Raw genomic sequence first — 18,649 nt, 5'->3', positions numbered from 1 at the left:
TGCTGCTTTTGTAAATAAACCACAAAGCGTTTTTCCAGCGCAGCCCGAACCGAATTACACCTGTATCTTGACTGGGAGCTTTGCCATGTGCTTGCTGCCAAGATGGAGATTTCTGGTAAAATGCAACCTGATAAATGCAAAGCAAAATTTAACTGAACTAGACACATGAAGTTAGGTTCATTTTGCATTTGTAGCAAGAGTTGCAGAGTCAGTGATTCCTAAAATAAAAGAGCAAAATCTCCATATATCCATATATAAGCTTTATCAGTTTGACTTTTAAAAAGTTTGCAATCAAAATCACCCACATATCTCTTTATAATCTCAATCTAAGCTGAGCCTGAGAACGTCTTCTGAGCTTTGAAAGGGCAACCTGAGGAATCAAATCTGAATCTGAATCAATCTGCCTTGAATAAGTGGCACAAAGACTCATCTAACTGCCAAATCTTCTAGCATGTGCAACTCTGATTGATGATGCTGGAAAATAATGTTGATAGTGGTGCAATTAAGGTCTTTAACAACCCGTTTGGTTTGGTTGCTCGAAGCTTCTTCAAAGTCCTGTGGAAAATTAAATTGGTTGTAGAGATGGTGAGATAATGAGAGGTGTCATGTTATCTGAGTCACAGCGGCTCAAATCAAGAAGGAGAATTACTGTGTCCCATGCTGGGATGAGCAGGGTGTGTTCGGGATGGTTTGGGAGGTACTGGACGTCCTATTTAAAGCCTGATTCCCCCCACAGGAGTTGAGACAAGAGGTTAGAGGGAGGAGCTTAAAACATATTAAGCACATATTAGATATTGAACATTGTAACAGCGTTTTCAAACAATATTCCAGTAACCAAAGCAGCCGGAGTAGAAATCAATCAGAGAACGCATTGTTACTCCCCACAAAATAGACAATCATCATGTGGTTGTGTGGGGAAGAAATTAAATTTACAGCTGGAGATCAGTTAAAATATATTTTTAGTATAATTTTTAAATAAATTTGAATGCAATAGGTTAAAAAAATATTTTAAAATAAAAAAGAACGTTAATTCTGGAAGGCATATGTAAATAGGTGCTAACTATAGACCGTGACTGTGAAAATACAGTGAAAAGAGAAATACTGTGAAGTATTTTTACAATTTAAAATAACTGCTTTTTGTTTGAAGATTTAGTAAAATGTAATTTATTTCTGTAATGCAAAGCTGAATTTTCAGCATCATTACTCCAGATCTCAGTGTCACATGATCCTTCAGAAATCATTGTGATATGCTGATTTGCTGCTTAAGAAACATTTTGGATTATTATCAATGTTAAAAAAAATTGTGCAGCTTCATAATTTTGTGAAAAATGTGATACATTTTAATCTTTGCTGAATAGAAAGTTCAAAATAACAGCACATTTGAAACGGAAATCTACCATAACACTGTAAATGTCTTTACTGCCACTTTGATCAACTTAACGCGTCCTTGCTAAATAAAAATATTAATTAAAAAAAATATTAATTAAAAAAAAAAAAAAAACTGTAAAGTAAGTGTACATAACTGAACTCAATGAAGCATTATTCATAAAGGATACATACATTTTCCAAGTGGGAGTCAAAGTGATCATCAATGACAGGTGGTTTACTAACAGTCTTTCACATCATAAGCATCACAGCTTAAATAAGCGTCCCGGGACCATGAGAATCAACCATATGGTGGAGCTGAACATGCAGGATTAACATCAACCGTCCAATCAATAGAATCTGACTGTTTTGCAACAAGACTTGATGTCAGTAGCCCAACTAATGAAAAATAGAAAATACATCTAAAATGTGGAGTGGACATAAAACAGGTTGTAAGATTCTGAGACTGTATAAACTACTAAACAGACTTGCTGTACGAGCACCCTCATGGCCCTGCTTTTGTGCATCAGATTTAAGACAATTAGACACAATTCCTTACAACAAGAGAGTGTTTTGCAGAAAAGAATGAACAAAGTACTCTTAGAAAACAGAAATCCCTTGCATCTGATAATGGCTTCAACATTGGCCAGGGAATTCAGCCAGGTTGTTTTGATTAGCGCTGTTTAGTGCATTATAGGAGAATAAACAGGACTAGCTGCGTATCGTTAGGCGGGACAGATGCTTTTAATTAAGCAGGATAAGTCTTGTGAGCCGTGGAGTAATTTCTTGCACAGGAAAGTAGGTAATGGTCGTTTCTGAGAAAGCAAGAGCCATCTTGCCGTCTCCGTCGGTGTGGCGGAGCGGAAGCTTCCCGCAGAAACGCGGACATCTGCTGTCTGCCGTGGAGGGGCGAGGAGGCCGCGGCTTTCGTTAGCGATAGCGCAGGCTAATTGGTGGTACGTGTTGTGATAGAGGGAGGGGGTGTTTGGGTGACACAGGCAGACCATTGCATTCCCACAGAATGGCTCAAAAAAAAAAAAAAAAAAAGGGAAAAATAGAGTCAGTTTATGATAGCTCACCCGATCCGTCCTACCCCACATGGGTCATTTTCACGAAACACTGCCATAGTGTAGTATTTTTGACCTTTAATATTAACTACCAATATAACTAACAGGAAAAATAAAGCAGTAAAGAAGCCGTGGTTTATAGTGAATTTATAACCCCCTTAGCTGTTATAAATTCACTGTAAACCATGGCTTCACTGGGCTTACTGCCTTTGTAAAATGGTTATTCCATTCACATAGTAAGGTTTCACAAAATAAAACAGAGCAAATAAAGTGTAATGATATTCATAAAAACATTATTTTTCCAGCAAACATTATGCTTGTAGAGTAATTTACAATAGCTTCGAACACGGCTCAACCAATCAGAATCAAGGACCGGAACTATTCGTTTTATTAAAAAAATCTGGATTTTTTTTTTTTTAAGATGCATTTCTCCATTGGATTATATATTTAAAAAAAAAAAATTAAAAATTGCTTTTTTATTTATTATATTATATATATATATATATATATATTTTTTTTTTTTTTTTTTTTTTTTTTCATGCTTCATGCATCTTCTGAGAACATTTAAATTTTTTGTTTTGTTTTGTTTTGTCTCTAAATAAACACACACACACACACACACACACACACACACACACACACACACACACTACACAAGTAATGTTACCAGAATTTACTCCATTATCAGGAAGCAGTAACAGAAACTATTGTGTACTATTTTGGTCTCCTAAATTCGTTATATTTCCCCACTGGATTATATCTTTTAAAAAATAAATACATTTTTTTAATATATATTTAATTAAAAAAAATTTGATTTAAAAAATAAATTGTTTAAAAAATAATGTATTAAATTATTTTAAATGCTTCATGAACTTCATGAAACATAAAACAGGAAACCACTGTGTAGTGTTTGTATCATCTATGATTTACTACAAATTTCAAATAACAGGAGGGAAAAGCATTTTAATATAAAAAAAAAAAAAAAATGAAAAATAAGCCAATTTGTATGTCACCACTGGGTTATTTAAAAAAAAATCATTTAAAAAATAATTTTAAAATATATAAAAAATAAATAAATAAAAATAATATTATTTTGAACGATTCGAAATCCATGCATTTTTTAGAACCTTTTTTTTTCGTTAGATCATTATGTTGTTGTTTTTTTAACAAACAAACCTTAAAAAAAAAAAAAAAAAACACTTAAGGGACACTACCGTAATTTACTAATTACACAAATTCCCAAATTACTCTACCAAAGTTGGTTTGACCTACAGTTAGTAATGACAAAAACTTTGTAGTTCCCATTAGTCTTCCACCAGTCGCCAAACAGAAAGTCCCTTCCAAAACACAAATGCAAAAGTTTAACGACAGTAAAATCTGGTGCGAACGGGACTGTTCTTTGAGAGCGACCCCCATCATTGTCTGAATGTCTTCCATGAAAGCTCCTGCTCCACCCGAACATGCAGAAGAATTCCTCCTCGCCTGTAATTTAAATTCATTCCCGGCATTTCTGCCGGAATTCTTTGTTGCTGCTGCCCCCCGTTAAACGCACACACACATCCCTCCCTCCGACGACTTTTATGTTCCCATAATTTGGCTTCCTCATACCAGCAAGAAACCCCTCAGCTTGGCTCTCGGGAACCATCTGTACAACGACATCCAAGTCAAACATGTGCTGCTAATGTTCTGAACACAAGAGCTTATTCGGAAACATCTTTCTGAATGAGAACGTGAAAACATCCAGGCACTGGAATTACAAACCCCATTTAAAGCGAGTGTCTTAAAGAGCGGTTACAGTGGTTTGGAGTTTCTATTTCCATCAGTGTCACTGCTAATGACTGCTAACACAAACCAGACCGTGACACTTCTTGTGATGCATGCAAAATGGAAATGTGTTACAAAACTAAGTAGGTTACAATTGTGGTTTCATCTAGGAGAGATTCTCAGAAATATATAAATAGCCTCAGGATTCAAGAAATAAAGGCATGACAGCAAGCAGCAGTGCCAATTTAAACACAAAAAATACAATGCTACGAGTTTATTCAAGCACAGACAACAAATGTAGCATTAGCAAGTCAACATCTATGTGCTTGAGCTTTAGTTTGACAACAGATTTGTTTTCTTTAGGTGCATATAAAAAGCTCTGCGGTTTGTAGTCATCCAGAATAGTGTTAGCATAGGTCATCCAATCACGTGTTGCAAGAAACCTAGATTTGGCCTTGATCTAATGAGCTTTGCACATCTTAATAAGGACATTTGCATATATTAACAGTAATTTATGCAAAACCGGAAATCATAGCAATAGCATAGCAACATGGCTTCCTAGAGAGGCCCAATGCCTGCGGCTGCTCGGCTAATTAAATTTCATGCATAAAAGCCGTTTTATTCAGGTATTGATTTGATAAATAAAATGAAAAATTAAGGTTAAAAGACTAACTTATTATCTAACTAAATGTAGACTTATGTGTTTATGTAAATTTAATATTAAAACTAAACCCTGAATTATCTAATTTCTTGTGTGAAACACAAAATAAGATATTCTGAAGAATATTTCAACTGTTTTTGCTCATGCAATGATGTCCAAACAACATTGGACCTCATTGACTTTCAATGTATGGAAACAAATCGGATTCGTTTTTCCCACAGAAGAAATTTAAACAAGTTTGAAACAACACAAAGGTGAGTAAATGATTTAAAAAAAAAAAAAAAAAAAAAAATTTTGGGATGATTAGTGGTTAGAGATTTGAACAAGCTCTTAACCTGAACTAATAAACTTCTCAAAGGGATTTTTGACTCCTCCCAGTAGGCAATGGTATTGCAAGCACCTAGAACACCCTAGGATTGTTGTGGCAAATTTGGCATTGGACAAAATGTCAAAATCAGCTTAAGATTTCACATGAAGCCAAATAGTGTAATTATTAAACAGAGCTGTATCAGAGTCTGGGCCTCATGTTTGTCTCCGTATGTTTTTAATTATGTCAGTTGCCATTTTCAGAGTTGGCCCGCAGCCAGTGTAAACAAGCAGGATGCATCCTCAGAACAAAGCTTCTTAAGGAGATGCAGGGACTTCCGTGTACGCTTATCATCATGGGACGTTCAGGGTGCGTGTTGATGTGGGTGTGTGTCTTTCTGCGTCCGCATTTCACACCGATCAACACCTTTCAGGTACAAGAGGAAGTTCTGCCACCAACACCTACAGCCGACCATCAAAGCAAGTCCATCAAAGTTGCCGAGTCTCAACTTACAGCCTTGTGCAGGAAAAGAATCCGAGTAAGTGCAGGCGGTTACAGCCAACTGTGGGCGCGCGGCAAAGCCACACATCTGGTCCGACAGGTTCTGAGGGAGAAGCTCACACTTGCTCTACTGTCAGTTCAGTTGCATGAGTCAGGCACTCAACGGAGACAAACACGCACACTTGCTCACACACACACACACACCTGCGATTTCACCACGTACGAGAAGTTGGGAGCGTTTGCTGTGAGAACGAGACAAGATAGGGGATAGTTTTGATAAAGAGGCGAGATAGTTGCATCTGCGGACCGGCGTATCAGCCGTTCGAATCTTGAGGTTTAAGCAGAGTGCTAACTTTACAAACAAAAGGCTATGAATAAACGGTTGTGCAACCGACCACATGGTGCATTAATAATAAAGCAGGATAGTAAATAAAAAGGAAAAGCATTGGGTCAATATTCTCTCACAGCTTTGTTTATCTCTTCTCACCAGTCCCGTCGTTTCATCTGAAACCGCACTGCGTGTTTCACAGTAGAGCATTTAAATATGAAAAGAGCCATGCGGAAACTTCACACACATTACTGTTGTGCTGTCACGCCAATTTGCCAGATAAGCGTGGTTATGAAAAGAGGGGAACTGTCTGTTTCGAGCAAATGACTAACACAAACATTCGAAGAGTAATCCAGGTATAAGACAGGTGTTCAGTATGGTGAAACCCCACTCTCCCTCATTTCCTTAGAAGGCCTTCGTTTGACCCGCTTTAGTGCAATGACGACCACTACTCTTTCTGTGAGCATTGCTGACGTTTATTTTAAAAAGGAATCTTTATACACATGAATAGGCCGTGTTCGACATGCCTCACTGGCGGGGCACGCGTGTAGTGAAGTGTACAACTCGACGTCATGAACGGGGAGTCTTGGCCAACGCAAATCAAGAGTGTTGAGTTTTTATTCCTACAGCTTTAAACCAATATTACACAGTTTCTATAAAGAATATCGATCCCGTAGCCTAACCACTATATGATAAAAAACAAAAAAACAAACCCCTTTATAAAAGCTTAACACATCTTTTTAAAAAGTGGAACCAAACACCATAATAGTACCAATATTTACAAATCCCATTAAATTACAACATAAATTAGAAAATATTTACATTTGGGGAAAGACAAATGGAACATTTAACTTCTAGTCTGACGTGAAGGCATCAAAAAGATACGAAAGTGAACATGCACACACACACCCGACCGTCTGATATTTGATTTGATCGTGTTAACTCAATCAAAGGTCTTTTTAATTGTTCTCAGTGGAAATTTAGGCCAATTACATCTGGAGCGTCGCTCGTTTAGAAGCATCCACCGGTCGATCGGTGGATGAAGGGTAGTTTGGTACATCCATGCACACACAACAGTCACTCATGCCAACAACACTCCCACAAAGAGAAGAACAATAACACTGCGTCCAATGAAGTCAAGCGAAGTTATAATGTCCTAAACTTAATCACATCCTTGGTAAGTCCATTAGGAGGTCAGCACCAAGGAGGAGGACAGGGGGAAACCAAACTTCCTCCTCCCAGATCGGTAGCGAAAGAAAACGGTTAAAATCCACATCAGCTCTTGAAATGGTGTCTTTGGGAAACTCGACAACTTCCTCTTTGCAGTTCCCCTCTGAGAGACAACTTCCTGATGACTGCCTGAATCGTCGCCCGATACAGAACTGTCTCGACTAAGGCTAAGTTTTGAAATGTGTTTGTGTCTTTGCGGAGGAGAAAGTGCTGGAAGACCGAGACGTGAACCAAGAGGGCTTGGAGTTTAAGCTTAATCTTGACGTGGAGAAAACGAAGCGGAACGGAAACAGAATCGACAACTATGGCGACGACGGCGACGTAGAGTCAGCTTTGATGGTGAAAACGTAATTCCGCTACAAAAAAACGGTTATTGCGCTCAAAAGGGTCCGGTCGAGTTCGACCTCGGCCTCACTTTCTGTGTTTGTCCATCTTGTCGACTTTGTTGGAGCCGTCGGAAGAGGCCTGCGAGGAGTCTCCGGTCGAACTCACGTACATTTTGTCCACCTGCTTGAGCGCCTCGTTGAGGTAGTTTTGCAGCGAGGTCATGGCCGCGCAGATGGCCGGAGAGCCGAAGCCGTGGGTGATGAGGCTGAAGTGAGTCAGGCAGCTTTGAATCCCTGGCTCGAGAATGGGAGCTGGCCTAGAGTTTCCCAGAGGAGAGCGGTCCTGAGTCAGCAAGTCGGTGAACTCCTTACAGATTTGCCTGAAAGATTAGATGACCAGTTAAAGTATTAAACCATAAAGATTTCAGAAGCCTGTTCTGCTTTCTCACAGGTACTCGGGTTAGGTGGAGACACTCTCAGAAGCAGGGGGACTCGTTTCCAGACTGATGACTGCTTAACGGCTCCATCAAAATGGGCTTGGCCACCCTAACCTTAATGCTTCAAGAGTTGGGATTTATGTGAAATGGGATGGTTACTCACTTGGCTGCCAAGAGCATGGTTTTGCGAGAGTTGATCTCATTGCGTTCCACGTGTGGCCGGCCGAGGTACTCTGCGATGGCCTTAGCGGGAAACTCTGTCTCACAGACATACCCAAAATCTCTCGCCAGGTGTACGGCCTCACCTGCAGACAGGATCAGATGAGAATCAGTTGACTCACGTAGCATATGACTGCACTGCACACATGAGTCACCGTCGGATCCATCGGTTTGGAAGTGACTCAAAACGCCATCACGGAACGAATCGTTTCCTCTCTGAGCTAAGATGAACTCGGATGAATAGACTCTCTCTTTTTTTTTTGTGGACAGCGGTGGTCACACTGCGTGTCTTTAATGAGCCTTTTGTAGCTGAAGGCGTCTAACGGTCCCCTAGACCCAACAGGCTCTTATTGATAGACTAGCACATTATTCACAGTCGTCGTCTTTAAGGTCAGTCTCTCCTCTTGGCAAGCGAACATGTGATAACAAGCCCTAATTCAGCTTTGAAGGTCTGTAAATAACTACGCCTTCTAGTCATGTTCCTGCTTCAGACCCATGCTCCCATTAGTGGTGAGAATGGTGACATTAAAAGAGAAAGCTAAAAGTATTCTGCATCGCTCTTGGTGCTAGTTAACTCGTGATCTTTGCGCTAATGTCTCTCTGACTCATTCGTCAGCTATACGTATGCAAAAAGGTGGACGTGAAATGTAAAAAAAAAAGCTACTGATATATACGACCCAAAGTCTTTTGGCTTTGTATTAAACTATGTTTAGTTCTCGAGAAGCTCCACTGGTAACAAGCTCACTACATTCAAACTCACTATGTTGCTGCGGTTCATTTAAACCAATTTAGTCAGATTTAATGCAACTTAATACTACAAGGCTTTTAAAATCTGAACAGATTTCATCATACAAAATGCTTACACGACTACTTTTCGGCATCTTTTCGGTAGTCTTTAACATCCACTTTTCAGTGTAGAACTTTTTTTGTTGCAATGACTGAAATGTGCTTAGCATTCACGCTAAATAACAATAATGGAAAATCGACTGGCATAAGGTGCTTACCTTCCACCAGAGCAGTTAGTAAGGTGACGTTAGCAGCCTTTCTGCGACCCGCCGGCAAGTTCAGCCCAATTTTATCCAGTTTTTCCCTCAAGGACCGGCCGCCGTTCTTTGACTTTGCCCTTTAGAATAGAATTAACAGTGAGTTTCATTAATGACCTTTTGGTAAATCTGCCATCTGTCACATTATCGGATGAGCTTTTGTACAATTCCTAGCAAACCCAGTTTGACATGCACAGCGTTTTTTCCACTCTTCCAAATCTTTAAGCGTTTAGCATGAGCAAAATTGTACTTTTTAATGAAATCACCAATTAATTCCAACAACATGTTCCGAGCGAGCACCAGTAACCAGGAGAGCAGAGCTTAGCGAAGGCTTAATTATTGCAGGTGAAACACATGGGTTTTATTTGTTTTGTTTGTGTTATACGACTTCGAGGCCAATATGAAAAGAGGTTTTGGGCCCAGATTCACATGGATAAACAGCCTCATGAAATAAAATGATGTCACAGCTCAAGTGTTTAAAATGCATTGCAAAAAAAAAAGCATACACGCGCTGACAAAAACCCCACTTGCTGTTTGGACTTCGGTATTATGCATGACTAGAGTTGTGGCCTGGCATCACCCTTCACATGTGGGGTAAGGGATTGTTAGCAGGAGGCATGAGTAAGTGCCCCCTTTTTCCGTCCGACACCTCCCCCTCCTAATGCTTGTGCTATATGACCTACTTAACGAATATCAGTGCGTTTGCGTCAGACACATGGGAACAGAAATATATTCCCAGTAATAAGGGGCAATGAGATTAGATTGTGTGTTTGATGACATCAACGCCCCCCCCCCAACATTGCACATATATATATATGGGTCAAAGGGTCAAGTGAAATTAAAATTAGCATCAATTCAGCAGTACACACACAAATGGGGAGCTTAATGGTACCAAATCATGAACCTGCATAGACTGATTAACACACACATTTAACTCTTTGTTTCCACTGATTGGCAAATGCATGGGGGGAATCATGAAACAAAACATAGACAGACAAAACATAAGAAATTACATTTTGATTAAAAAAAATCCCTTTTTCTAGACCATTCAGATTTTAGCATCTTAGCATAATTTTCATGACAATTATTTCACTTGCACAAACAATTTTCAGTGTACAGTGTAAAATGGCTAATAAATTGATTATTTTTTATTAAAATCAGCATAAATTAAAATTAAACTCTTAGACTATCATAATATATAAATGATTTATGATTTTATTCATATATGTTTAATTTCACATTAATTTTGTTGGTAATTATGGTAATAAAGATTTTCTTGAAAATGTCACATTAGTGTTTTTCAATGATGTTTAGAATAGGCTTTAGATTTGGGGTGAAATATGACCTGGGCATGTTGTTGACTGGTTTAATCGATATTCATCCATCAACTGTTTATTAGCTCAGATTTTACCTGTAAACATATTAATAGTACACTCTAAAAATGATTTTTTTTTTTTTTTTTTTTTTTATTAGAGTATGTTTTACAAAATTGTAAAAACTGTGAAACTTACTAGCAACTTCTGAGTTAATCTTGTTTGTACTGTACACCAATTTTTCAGTGCATTTATATTACCATATTAACAGATTTTCAAATATGTATGTGCAGTAACTGCTTACCTGCGTAATACTCCTCCGAGCAGGGAAGCATTTAGACACTCTGGTGGGGACAAGCGTCTCTGAACTTCTGCCACAGTTACTTTGTACTTAGAAGTGGAGCTGAGAAGAGAGAGTCGACCAGGTACTGAACAGAAGACCTCAGTGGGATTTGACACCATTCCCAGCAGCGGCTCTTTCTGAAAGGGAATCCCAAACGGACTTCCCTTCGGCAGGGACACCGGACCTGGAGATGAGAAATATATATCGGTCAACCAAACAGCTCCGAATGACATACATTACCACTACAGGGCTATAAAATTATTGTGTATAACAGCTGAGACCATTTGGCATTTGATTTTGGGAGAATTTGATGAGAAATGTTTGGGTTTATGTTGAGAAAGCTCTGATTTCTATTGCACATTATTTTTCTTTAAACAAGGAACAAGCTGAACTTCCTGTAAGTGGAAAACTCAAGGTTTACCTTCACCAGCACATGATATTTTCATCAGTATTCGAATTTTGTTCAGAAAAAGAGTGAATATTATCTGTGTATTTGCAAAGTGGAAGCTGAAATGGTATAGATGAAGACGGAATAAATTCAAGCCAAACATGTGACAGAAATGTTGATATGAACCAGAATGGGACAGAGCAGTCAACCATGCTATAATCACGTCAACTAAAATATTGGCATAGACATTAATTCAGCAAGTCACTTTGGTGACTCGAAAGAAAATCTAAATTACTGACTGACTAAAATACATGCCAGAATCTGTCAGTCAACTCTTGCCCACAACATAATCCAGACGCTGCAAACGAACACATCTAAATATACTGCAGGAAACAGGAAAGACCACCAAACAATCTCAGAAATATAGAGTCTGAAATAGATTTTTTTTTTTTTTTTGCTGTGAAATACATTGCATTCAAATGTGATCTTTAGTGCAACTACAACTCGCATCTTGAAAGTAAAAAGACCAAAACTTCACATGCTTTTGGAACTAATCAGTTGTTCTCAAACGGTGGGTTGTAAACCTGTTCTGATATATGCTTTTTATAAAATGCAGCTAACCATATGGTCATGCATAGTTATCACAGGAAAACAAATAGGAATATTAACTTTTAAAATACTAGAAAAATGCTCTTTTTGTGGATGGAAAGGTCATTAAACCCATGCATTTGTAACTTGGTATAAGTGAATTAAACACATGTCAAACTGCATGCATTCAACCTCACAAAACGTGAACAAAAAGTACAAAGTAAAATAAAGTTACTAAATTGTTTTATACAAACATTGTAGTGATACTAAAGACGTTCTTGTTTACTTTTGCATGCTACATTGCTTAGTACTGAATCGGGTTGATGTAACGTCCCAAAGGGTCCTAAAGCAAACCTGTTGAGAGCCACTGATACCAACCATTCATTTCAGCAGCTAGTGATCACACAAAACAAACAGACGTTCAAAACTATCTTTTGGTTTTGCTTATTTAAGACAATTTCGTGTCACAGCATATGACTGAACAAAATACCCATGCATGTTTAAAAGGAGCCACACCCCAACTACAGTTGATTCTTGTCTTCTTGTGCGTGTTTGTGTGTGTAGTGGGGCAGAATTGCGTTCTGACGGTGCCGTTTCAAAAGACTAAAAAGCAGGCCTAGGCCTCCTCTCTCTGAGCAAACACACCATTTTAAGGATTGCCCAACATCTACAACATTGCCTGGTCTGCCATTTTGAGAGGAATCCTTTCTTTGGCTTTCCATTCATGCTGAAAGAGTGGCAGAATGCTCCGCGGATCAATGCCAGATTAGTTAAATGGACCACATGACCAAAAGGATTAGCGATATATGTATGAACCAGCACCACCTCAACTCCGCCCACCTAAACCGTTGGCTCGGACAAGCCAAAATCTGGAGCCTGACTTTGTTTTTTCCACATAAACAGCAAAGGTGCATGGTTTTAGTCTTTAACACAGCTTAAGCAGATGGATTCCTTCTGAAGATTTGGATCAACATCAGTTTAATAAATGCAAGTGCATTGCATACATTTAATGCAAATGCAAATGCGAACTTAAAGGAATCAGAATCATGGAACACAATCTTATTTGATTAAAAAAAATTATAGAAGGTTAACTAATTATGAAAAGTCCTGAAATGCTAAACTATATCACTTCATAACGCTTCATAATTATAATGCATAATAAGCACATGTTTAAAAGATTACATGGCATTTTTGTACTTTTGTTTGTCACACCACCAAAGGTAATTAAAATGCTACAGTATCTATATTGTACAGTTGGGCTTTCTTTTTAAATAAAACAACTCAAATCATAAAGTGAACAGAATTTTATATATCTATATCTACATATATATCCATACACATCTTTCCATTTAGGTTTTACAGGCCACTTTCCCACTGTTTTTGACCAATCCAATAATACTATAAAATAATATTAATTATTAGGGTTTTATTGTGGTTATTATTAAAAATATCACACAAAATATATATCATTTTGCTATTGCACTGTAAAATTAAAGAAAGTGTAATAAAATATCATTTCCTTCTTTTATTTATTTATTTTTTTATGTACAATTACAATGCTCACATCATTCTCATATAAATTTGAGCCTAAAGGATACATTTATGTTAGAAAATAAAAATGCCACCAACCTTTTTTGATGACTGTATGGTCAGGAATTACAATACTGTGATCACCTTCTTGCTGCAAGAAATAATCAGGAAATGCATTACTATCCACTTAATACCAAATAAATAATTATAAAATGATTAATCATATCAACTCACCTGAACATCATCCAATCCGTGGCCTATATCGTGCAAACCGATGTTATCCCCTATGGAATCCATTCCATGGACGTGTGGAGGCAGCAGTTCTGGTCTTCTAAAACCGTCCCGCCGCATCCCGGATGAGCCCCCTTCCAGGCCCAGAATGGGACTGCCGAGTCCGCCCCGGCCGTGGCTCCCGAGGGCCTCTTGACCTTGTCGTCCAGGCCATGACTGTTGCTGATTAGATGCTGCAGACTGGTGTATCGAGTTGATATTAAACGGGTCGCCCAGATGAGAGTACGGGTCACTAGGTTGGGTGTACGGTAGAGGCTGGTAAGGGGGAGGGAAGTACGGCGGTTGGAAGTCCGAGCTGGCAGTGTGCGAGAGGGACGGTGGCGGGCTGTAGAGGTGCTGGCTCACCGCGGGAATGTGAGGTAAACGGGGGTTTCCATTGCTGCTAACATCATGTCTTTCCTGCTGAAAAAGAGAGTGCATCACATTAAAACCACACAAAAATGAGTTGATTTTTTTGCCCTCTTCTAATCACAAGTGTAAATGTTTTAATTTAGAGAACCACCAATAAATATTATTAGTTATTAAGAAAATATCAAAACATTTAAACATTGTACAGTTCTCACAGATAGTTATCAAATCCTGCAACCATAAGCATTTTTATGCAAATTAAAAACTGAACTTTGCATGCTTTTTAGTTTATCACGCAAAATTAAATGCAAGCTCAAAAACCTCTGAATAAAATTTAAAACATGCAGTTGTTGGCTTAAAGATTTCTATTTCTACCCGACTAAACCCTTGAATGCACTTTTGTTCATTTAACTCTATGTATCCAGTCACATCGAACGCATTTGGTCTGTTCATTTAGATGTTATCATATGCTACGCATATGTAAGGTTACCAGACCAAACATTTTTACAAAGTCATTTGTTCTCTTTCTAATTCAACGTCAACTGCTCGTCTTTTGAGTCGGTGTTCAGCTCTTGAGTGGACTGTATAGTGTGCATTCATGACTCCTATTGTCTGGCAAAGTTGCTTGGATAGTTACTGTCACCAGAGACACATGAATGACAATGAGCGACAGGCCATTTCTAGACAGCTTAATGGAGCCCACATGAATCACACTTGAGAGATTTCACTCATATTCATACTGAAAACCGATATTTTTAACAATCGTGCTTGCGCTAGTAGAGAATACTGCGCCTAAAAAATTGTATTATTAATTAAATTATTTTTTTGGAATCACATTGTAAGAATTCAGTCCGTGTAAAATCAAACATGAAATCTAAAACTAAGAATTGTATTGTATTGTTATTAATAATAATTGTGTTGTCATTATTATTATTATTATTTTTACACTTAGCTACTTTATTATTATTATTGTTATTAACGGGTGAACTAATTAAAAAAAAATATTGTACACATTTTTAGTAAATTTTGATGAAAATTCTATACAAAATACATGCATTAACTAAAATATTTTTCATATCTATTATTTAAACGAACGCGGTTTGGTCGTCAATTATAGTTTTGTTTATTTGCGCAAGTTTAAATTTAAAGTATCTCATTAAAAAAAATAAAGAAAATAGCGTATAGGTATATCTCTTACATTAAGAATGACACATTAAGCAGCATGTGTGGCAAGTTAACTTCGCAGAACTCACTTTGCATATTATTTGGAAATTGAACAATGCGGAATTTCCATATTTTAAATTATAAACAGACAATGCATGTGTTTAATTTTCCATAAAATGTGCTCTTCGGACAGATGTGCGCACAGAAAAAAAAAATCGCGCTTCGGTTCGCTTCTTCGTCTTACCTCGCAGTCATCTTCATACTTCACGTTATCTGCTAATTTCCACAACATTTTGCCTTTGACGCGAGTGGATCTCAGATGCGTTTATCAGTGCTGTTGTTTGTTTGCGTTCTAGAGTAAAATCCAGAAAGTCCGGAGCGCGCCGCGCAGAAGTGAAGCATCAACTCAGTGTTAAAGGAGGAGGATGAATGAAGAGAAACTCATGCAGCTGTAGACACAAACTTATCGCGTGAAACGAATTCGAGGGTTCCGGTCCAAACAGACACGTTGAACAGAAGCACTCGACTCCCTCTGACGGACAACAGAGCGGCTCAGTCTCGACTCACTGATTCTCTTTGGACTCTCACTACTATATTTGCATGAGCCAGCGGAGGGCGGTGACCTACTGCGCGGTGGCTACGTCAGAGCGAAGAACATGCTGCTGATTGGCTACTGTCAGGACGACGGACCAATCGCCGAACTGTCCGTCTGTTCAGAGGGCAAATTAATCCTGGACCAAAAGTTGCAATGTTTTGCCATTTACCGAAACAAACTCTACAAAGCATGCTTGAAGCATATGTACCGTTTTAATTAAAATTAAATGTTATTTACTCAATTAGGATAATTTGACAGAACGATCTATAGACGGAACTATAAAACGATAGACAGAACGACAGAACAGAAAAAAGATAGCTAGATAGAGTTTAGTTGGAGTGCAAAAATTGGACAAACGAAAAGATACTTGTCATATTTTCCACTCAATTTTAAGCTGATTATATATGTCGTAATGAAAACATACGCATTAAATTAAGGGGGAAAATGCAAAGTAAAAACGTTTTCACTAATGATTTAAGACTTTACAGATCAACTGTATATTTGTATATAATTGCATTTTTTTAAACGTTTTTGCTTATAGTTTCTAATACAAAGTAAATTTAAACAATTAAATATAATATAAATATATATTACATATAAAAATAACAATAGGCTAATAATAATAATAATAATGAATGCAAAATATTTTAAAGTGGAAAATGTCTGAATTGGAGTTTTGAAAATCAAAAAGTCAGCAAGGAAAAAATCTAAGACGAAAGAAAGGCTAAATCCTGACTTAGTCTCGCCTGTCTGTTAATGCAGGTGAAATAAATGTATTTGTGGGTCAAAGTGCCTGCGGCTCGAGCTGGACTGTGATAAATGAAGTGCACGAGCGGGTTTGATTCCTCAGTAATCTGAATGAAGTTACTGTCAGATACTTTAACGCATGCAGACTCTACTGTAACCCCGAGGGAGAAACATCTGCTTATGTAACCTGCTGAAATGGCAAGTAAAACATCCACTCAGGGCAACAATAAGATGCATGAATGCCAGTTGTCGTAACACAATAATTATTATTTACCTATGGGTCTAACCTGGAGACTCTGTAAAAAACCTTTAAAAATGTAACCATTTTTAAAGGTTTGTGCAAAACGGAATCAGTACGACTGGTTTAATAAATCATCAGTATGATTTCATATTGCTGATTTATTAAATCAATCGTACTAATATCCATATTAATTGTAAACAGTGATTCACCGTGAGTGTTTTATTTCAGCTCAAAACTCATCGCGTAAAATAAGCGAAATCAGCAAATAAGCATATAGTAGTATGCAGTAATTTAATTTGTCTCAAAAATATATATGTAAATGATTTAGTAAAAAATCGTAATAATAGGACGGATTGTTTTGGTCTCGTTAAAAAAAAAAAAGAATAAATAATTAAAGCGCATTTTACGTGAATCCCTGATCATACAGGCCCATGATGCGCTGAAACAAGGAGGCCTGCAAAGTATGAAAACATACTATAGAATAAAAAATATAATAGAAATGCTGTGTTTAAATTATTTAATTAATAACATAACAAAAGTGTGTGTTATGCGTGTTTTTTTTTTTTTTTTTTTTTTTTTTTTTTTTTTTTGTTTTTTTTTTTTGTTTTTGTTTTTGTTTTTGTTTTATTAGGACAACCGGAGATCGTTGTAACTCTCTCTTATTTAACGTCTGCAGCTCAGTGAATTTTCCCCCTTATACTTTTACATATTTTCTAATATTTATCTGCTATAAATTAAGAAATCTACATTTTAGGCTTAAGCTGTAAATAAATTCCAAAAAGCGTTGCTGTTACAACCTAACAGTAACAAAATGCGGATTGAGAAAAGGGGGTCAAAAGGCGAAATCAAATCAGTTTTGTACATTAACCATTTTATTAAACTGACCTGAGAATTATTGTTAAACAACCCAGGGCCGCATTTCATTTTAGCCAATAGAATTAAGAAAAACGGAAATATTTTAAAACAGCAGCAGTTACATAACACACCAACATGCTAGCTATTAAAATGTGGATTTATAAAATCTAAACAAATGTGTAGCCAACACTAAAACACTAGAACCATCATCGTCTGATCAGACATTAAATTGACAGCTTTTACATTTGGGTTAAAGCTGGATAGATCAAATTAAAGAAGAAAATCTGCTGAATCAGATGCACCGTTTGTCATTAACTATTATTAGCATGACCACAAATCAAATTATAACCAGTGAGTAAAATGTTTTGTTTATTTAACTAGGTATTTATTTATTTATTTTAATCCTGAAAATGCTTTATGATTTTTACAGAGACTTCTGATCTCACGTGGTGCTTACGTATGATTTTAGCTAATGTCTAATTGGTGAAACTGTTGGGTATTAAAATACTCCCAACAGTTCTCTTCTTATACTGTGAAACTGATAAGGCGCGTTTTTTCCCTTCATAAAGGCGTCTGCTAAATTCATAAATTCATAAAGTCCTACTGTTAAACGTTCAGATAGGTGTTACGTTTCACACCCGAAGAAATAAACGCTCTGCAATTATTTATTATTGTTTTATTATTATTGTTATTATTGTTAATAGCTGCTACTGTTGTTATTAACCTGCTTCCTTTAGGCTGTACATTCTGCAAACGCAAGCAAAACTTAGGCACCAATTTATACGAATTTAAACCATTTACTAAACTAACAAATTTAACAAAATGTATACAACACATGCCACATCGGTTACTGGCAAATGATACATATATTGACATAATTATAGCAATAAGCATTGAGTGGAAACGTACCCGCCAGTCCAGCCTCTCCAGCAGCGACATCTGCATTAGCTGTTCAGTCCCACTGTAAAGCAGCAAATGTTCGCATCACACACGCTGCC

The 18,649-nt window shown here is 37.3% G+C and overlaps 1 protein-coding gene across 4 annotated transcripts; it reads right to left on the bottom strand.

Moving 5' to 3' along the window:
• Positions 1–4,451: 4,451 nt before the first annotated feature.
• On the bottom strand, positions 4,452–18,614 carry tfap2c (transcription factor AP-2 gamma (activating enhancer binding protein 2 gamma)). Of its 4 annotated transcripts, none has more exons than XM_051111437.1 (7): positions 18,561–18,614; positions 13,645–14,103; positions 13,510–13,561; positions 10,866–11,088; positions 9,210–9,328; positions 8,150–8,291; positions 4,452–7,929 (listed from the first exon to the last, which is right to left on the bottom strand). In XM_051111437.1, the coding sequence occupies exons 1-7, from the start codon at positions 18,594–18,596 to the stop codon at positions 7,635–7,637; spliced, it is 1,326 nt and encodes a 441-aa protein (XP_050967394.1). In that variant the 5' UTR covers positions 18,597–18,614; the 3' UTR covers positions 4,452–7,634. The 4 variants fall into 4 exon arrangements, with proteins under 4 accessions (XP_050967394.1, XP_050967395.1, XP_050967393.1 ...); XM_051111438.1 differs by having other exon boundaries at positions 13,645–14,100; positions 18,561–18,595; XM_051111436.1 differs by lacking the exon at positions 18,561–18,614 and adding an exon at positions 15,458–15,770 and having other exon boundaries at positions 13,645–14,100.
• Positions 18,615–18,649: the final 35 nt, after the last annotated feature.

The sequence above is a fragment of the Labeo rohita genome, chromosome 6, assembly GCF_022985175.1.
Source record: "Labeo rohita strain BAU-BD-2019 chromosome 6, IGBB_LRoh.1.0, whole genome shotgun sequence".
NCBI classification, from domain to species: Eukaryota; Metazoa; Chordata; class Actinopteri; order Cypriniformes; family Cyprinidae; genus Labeo; species Labeo rohita.
The sequence above is the reverse complement of the archived record's forward strand: the minus strand, read 5'-3'. Positions and strand labels throughout refer to the sequence as shown.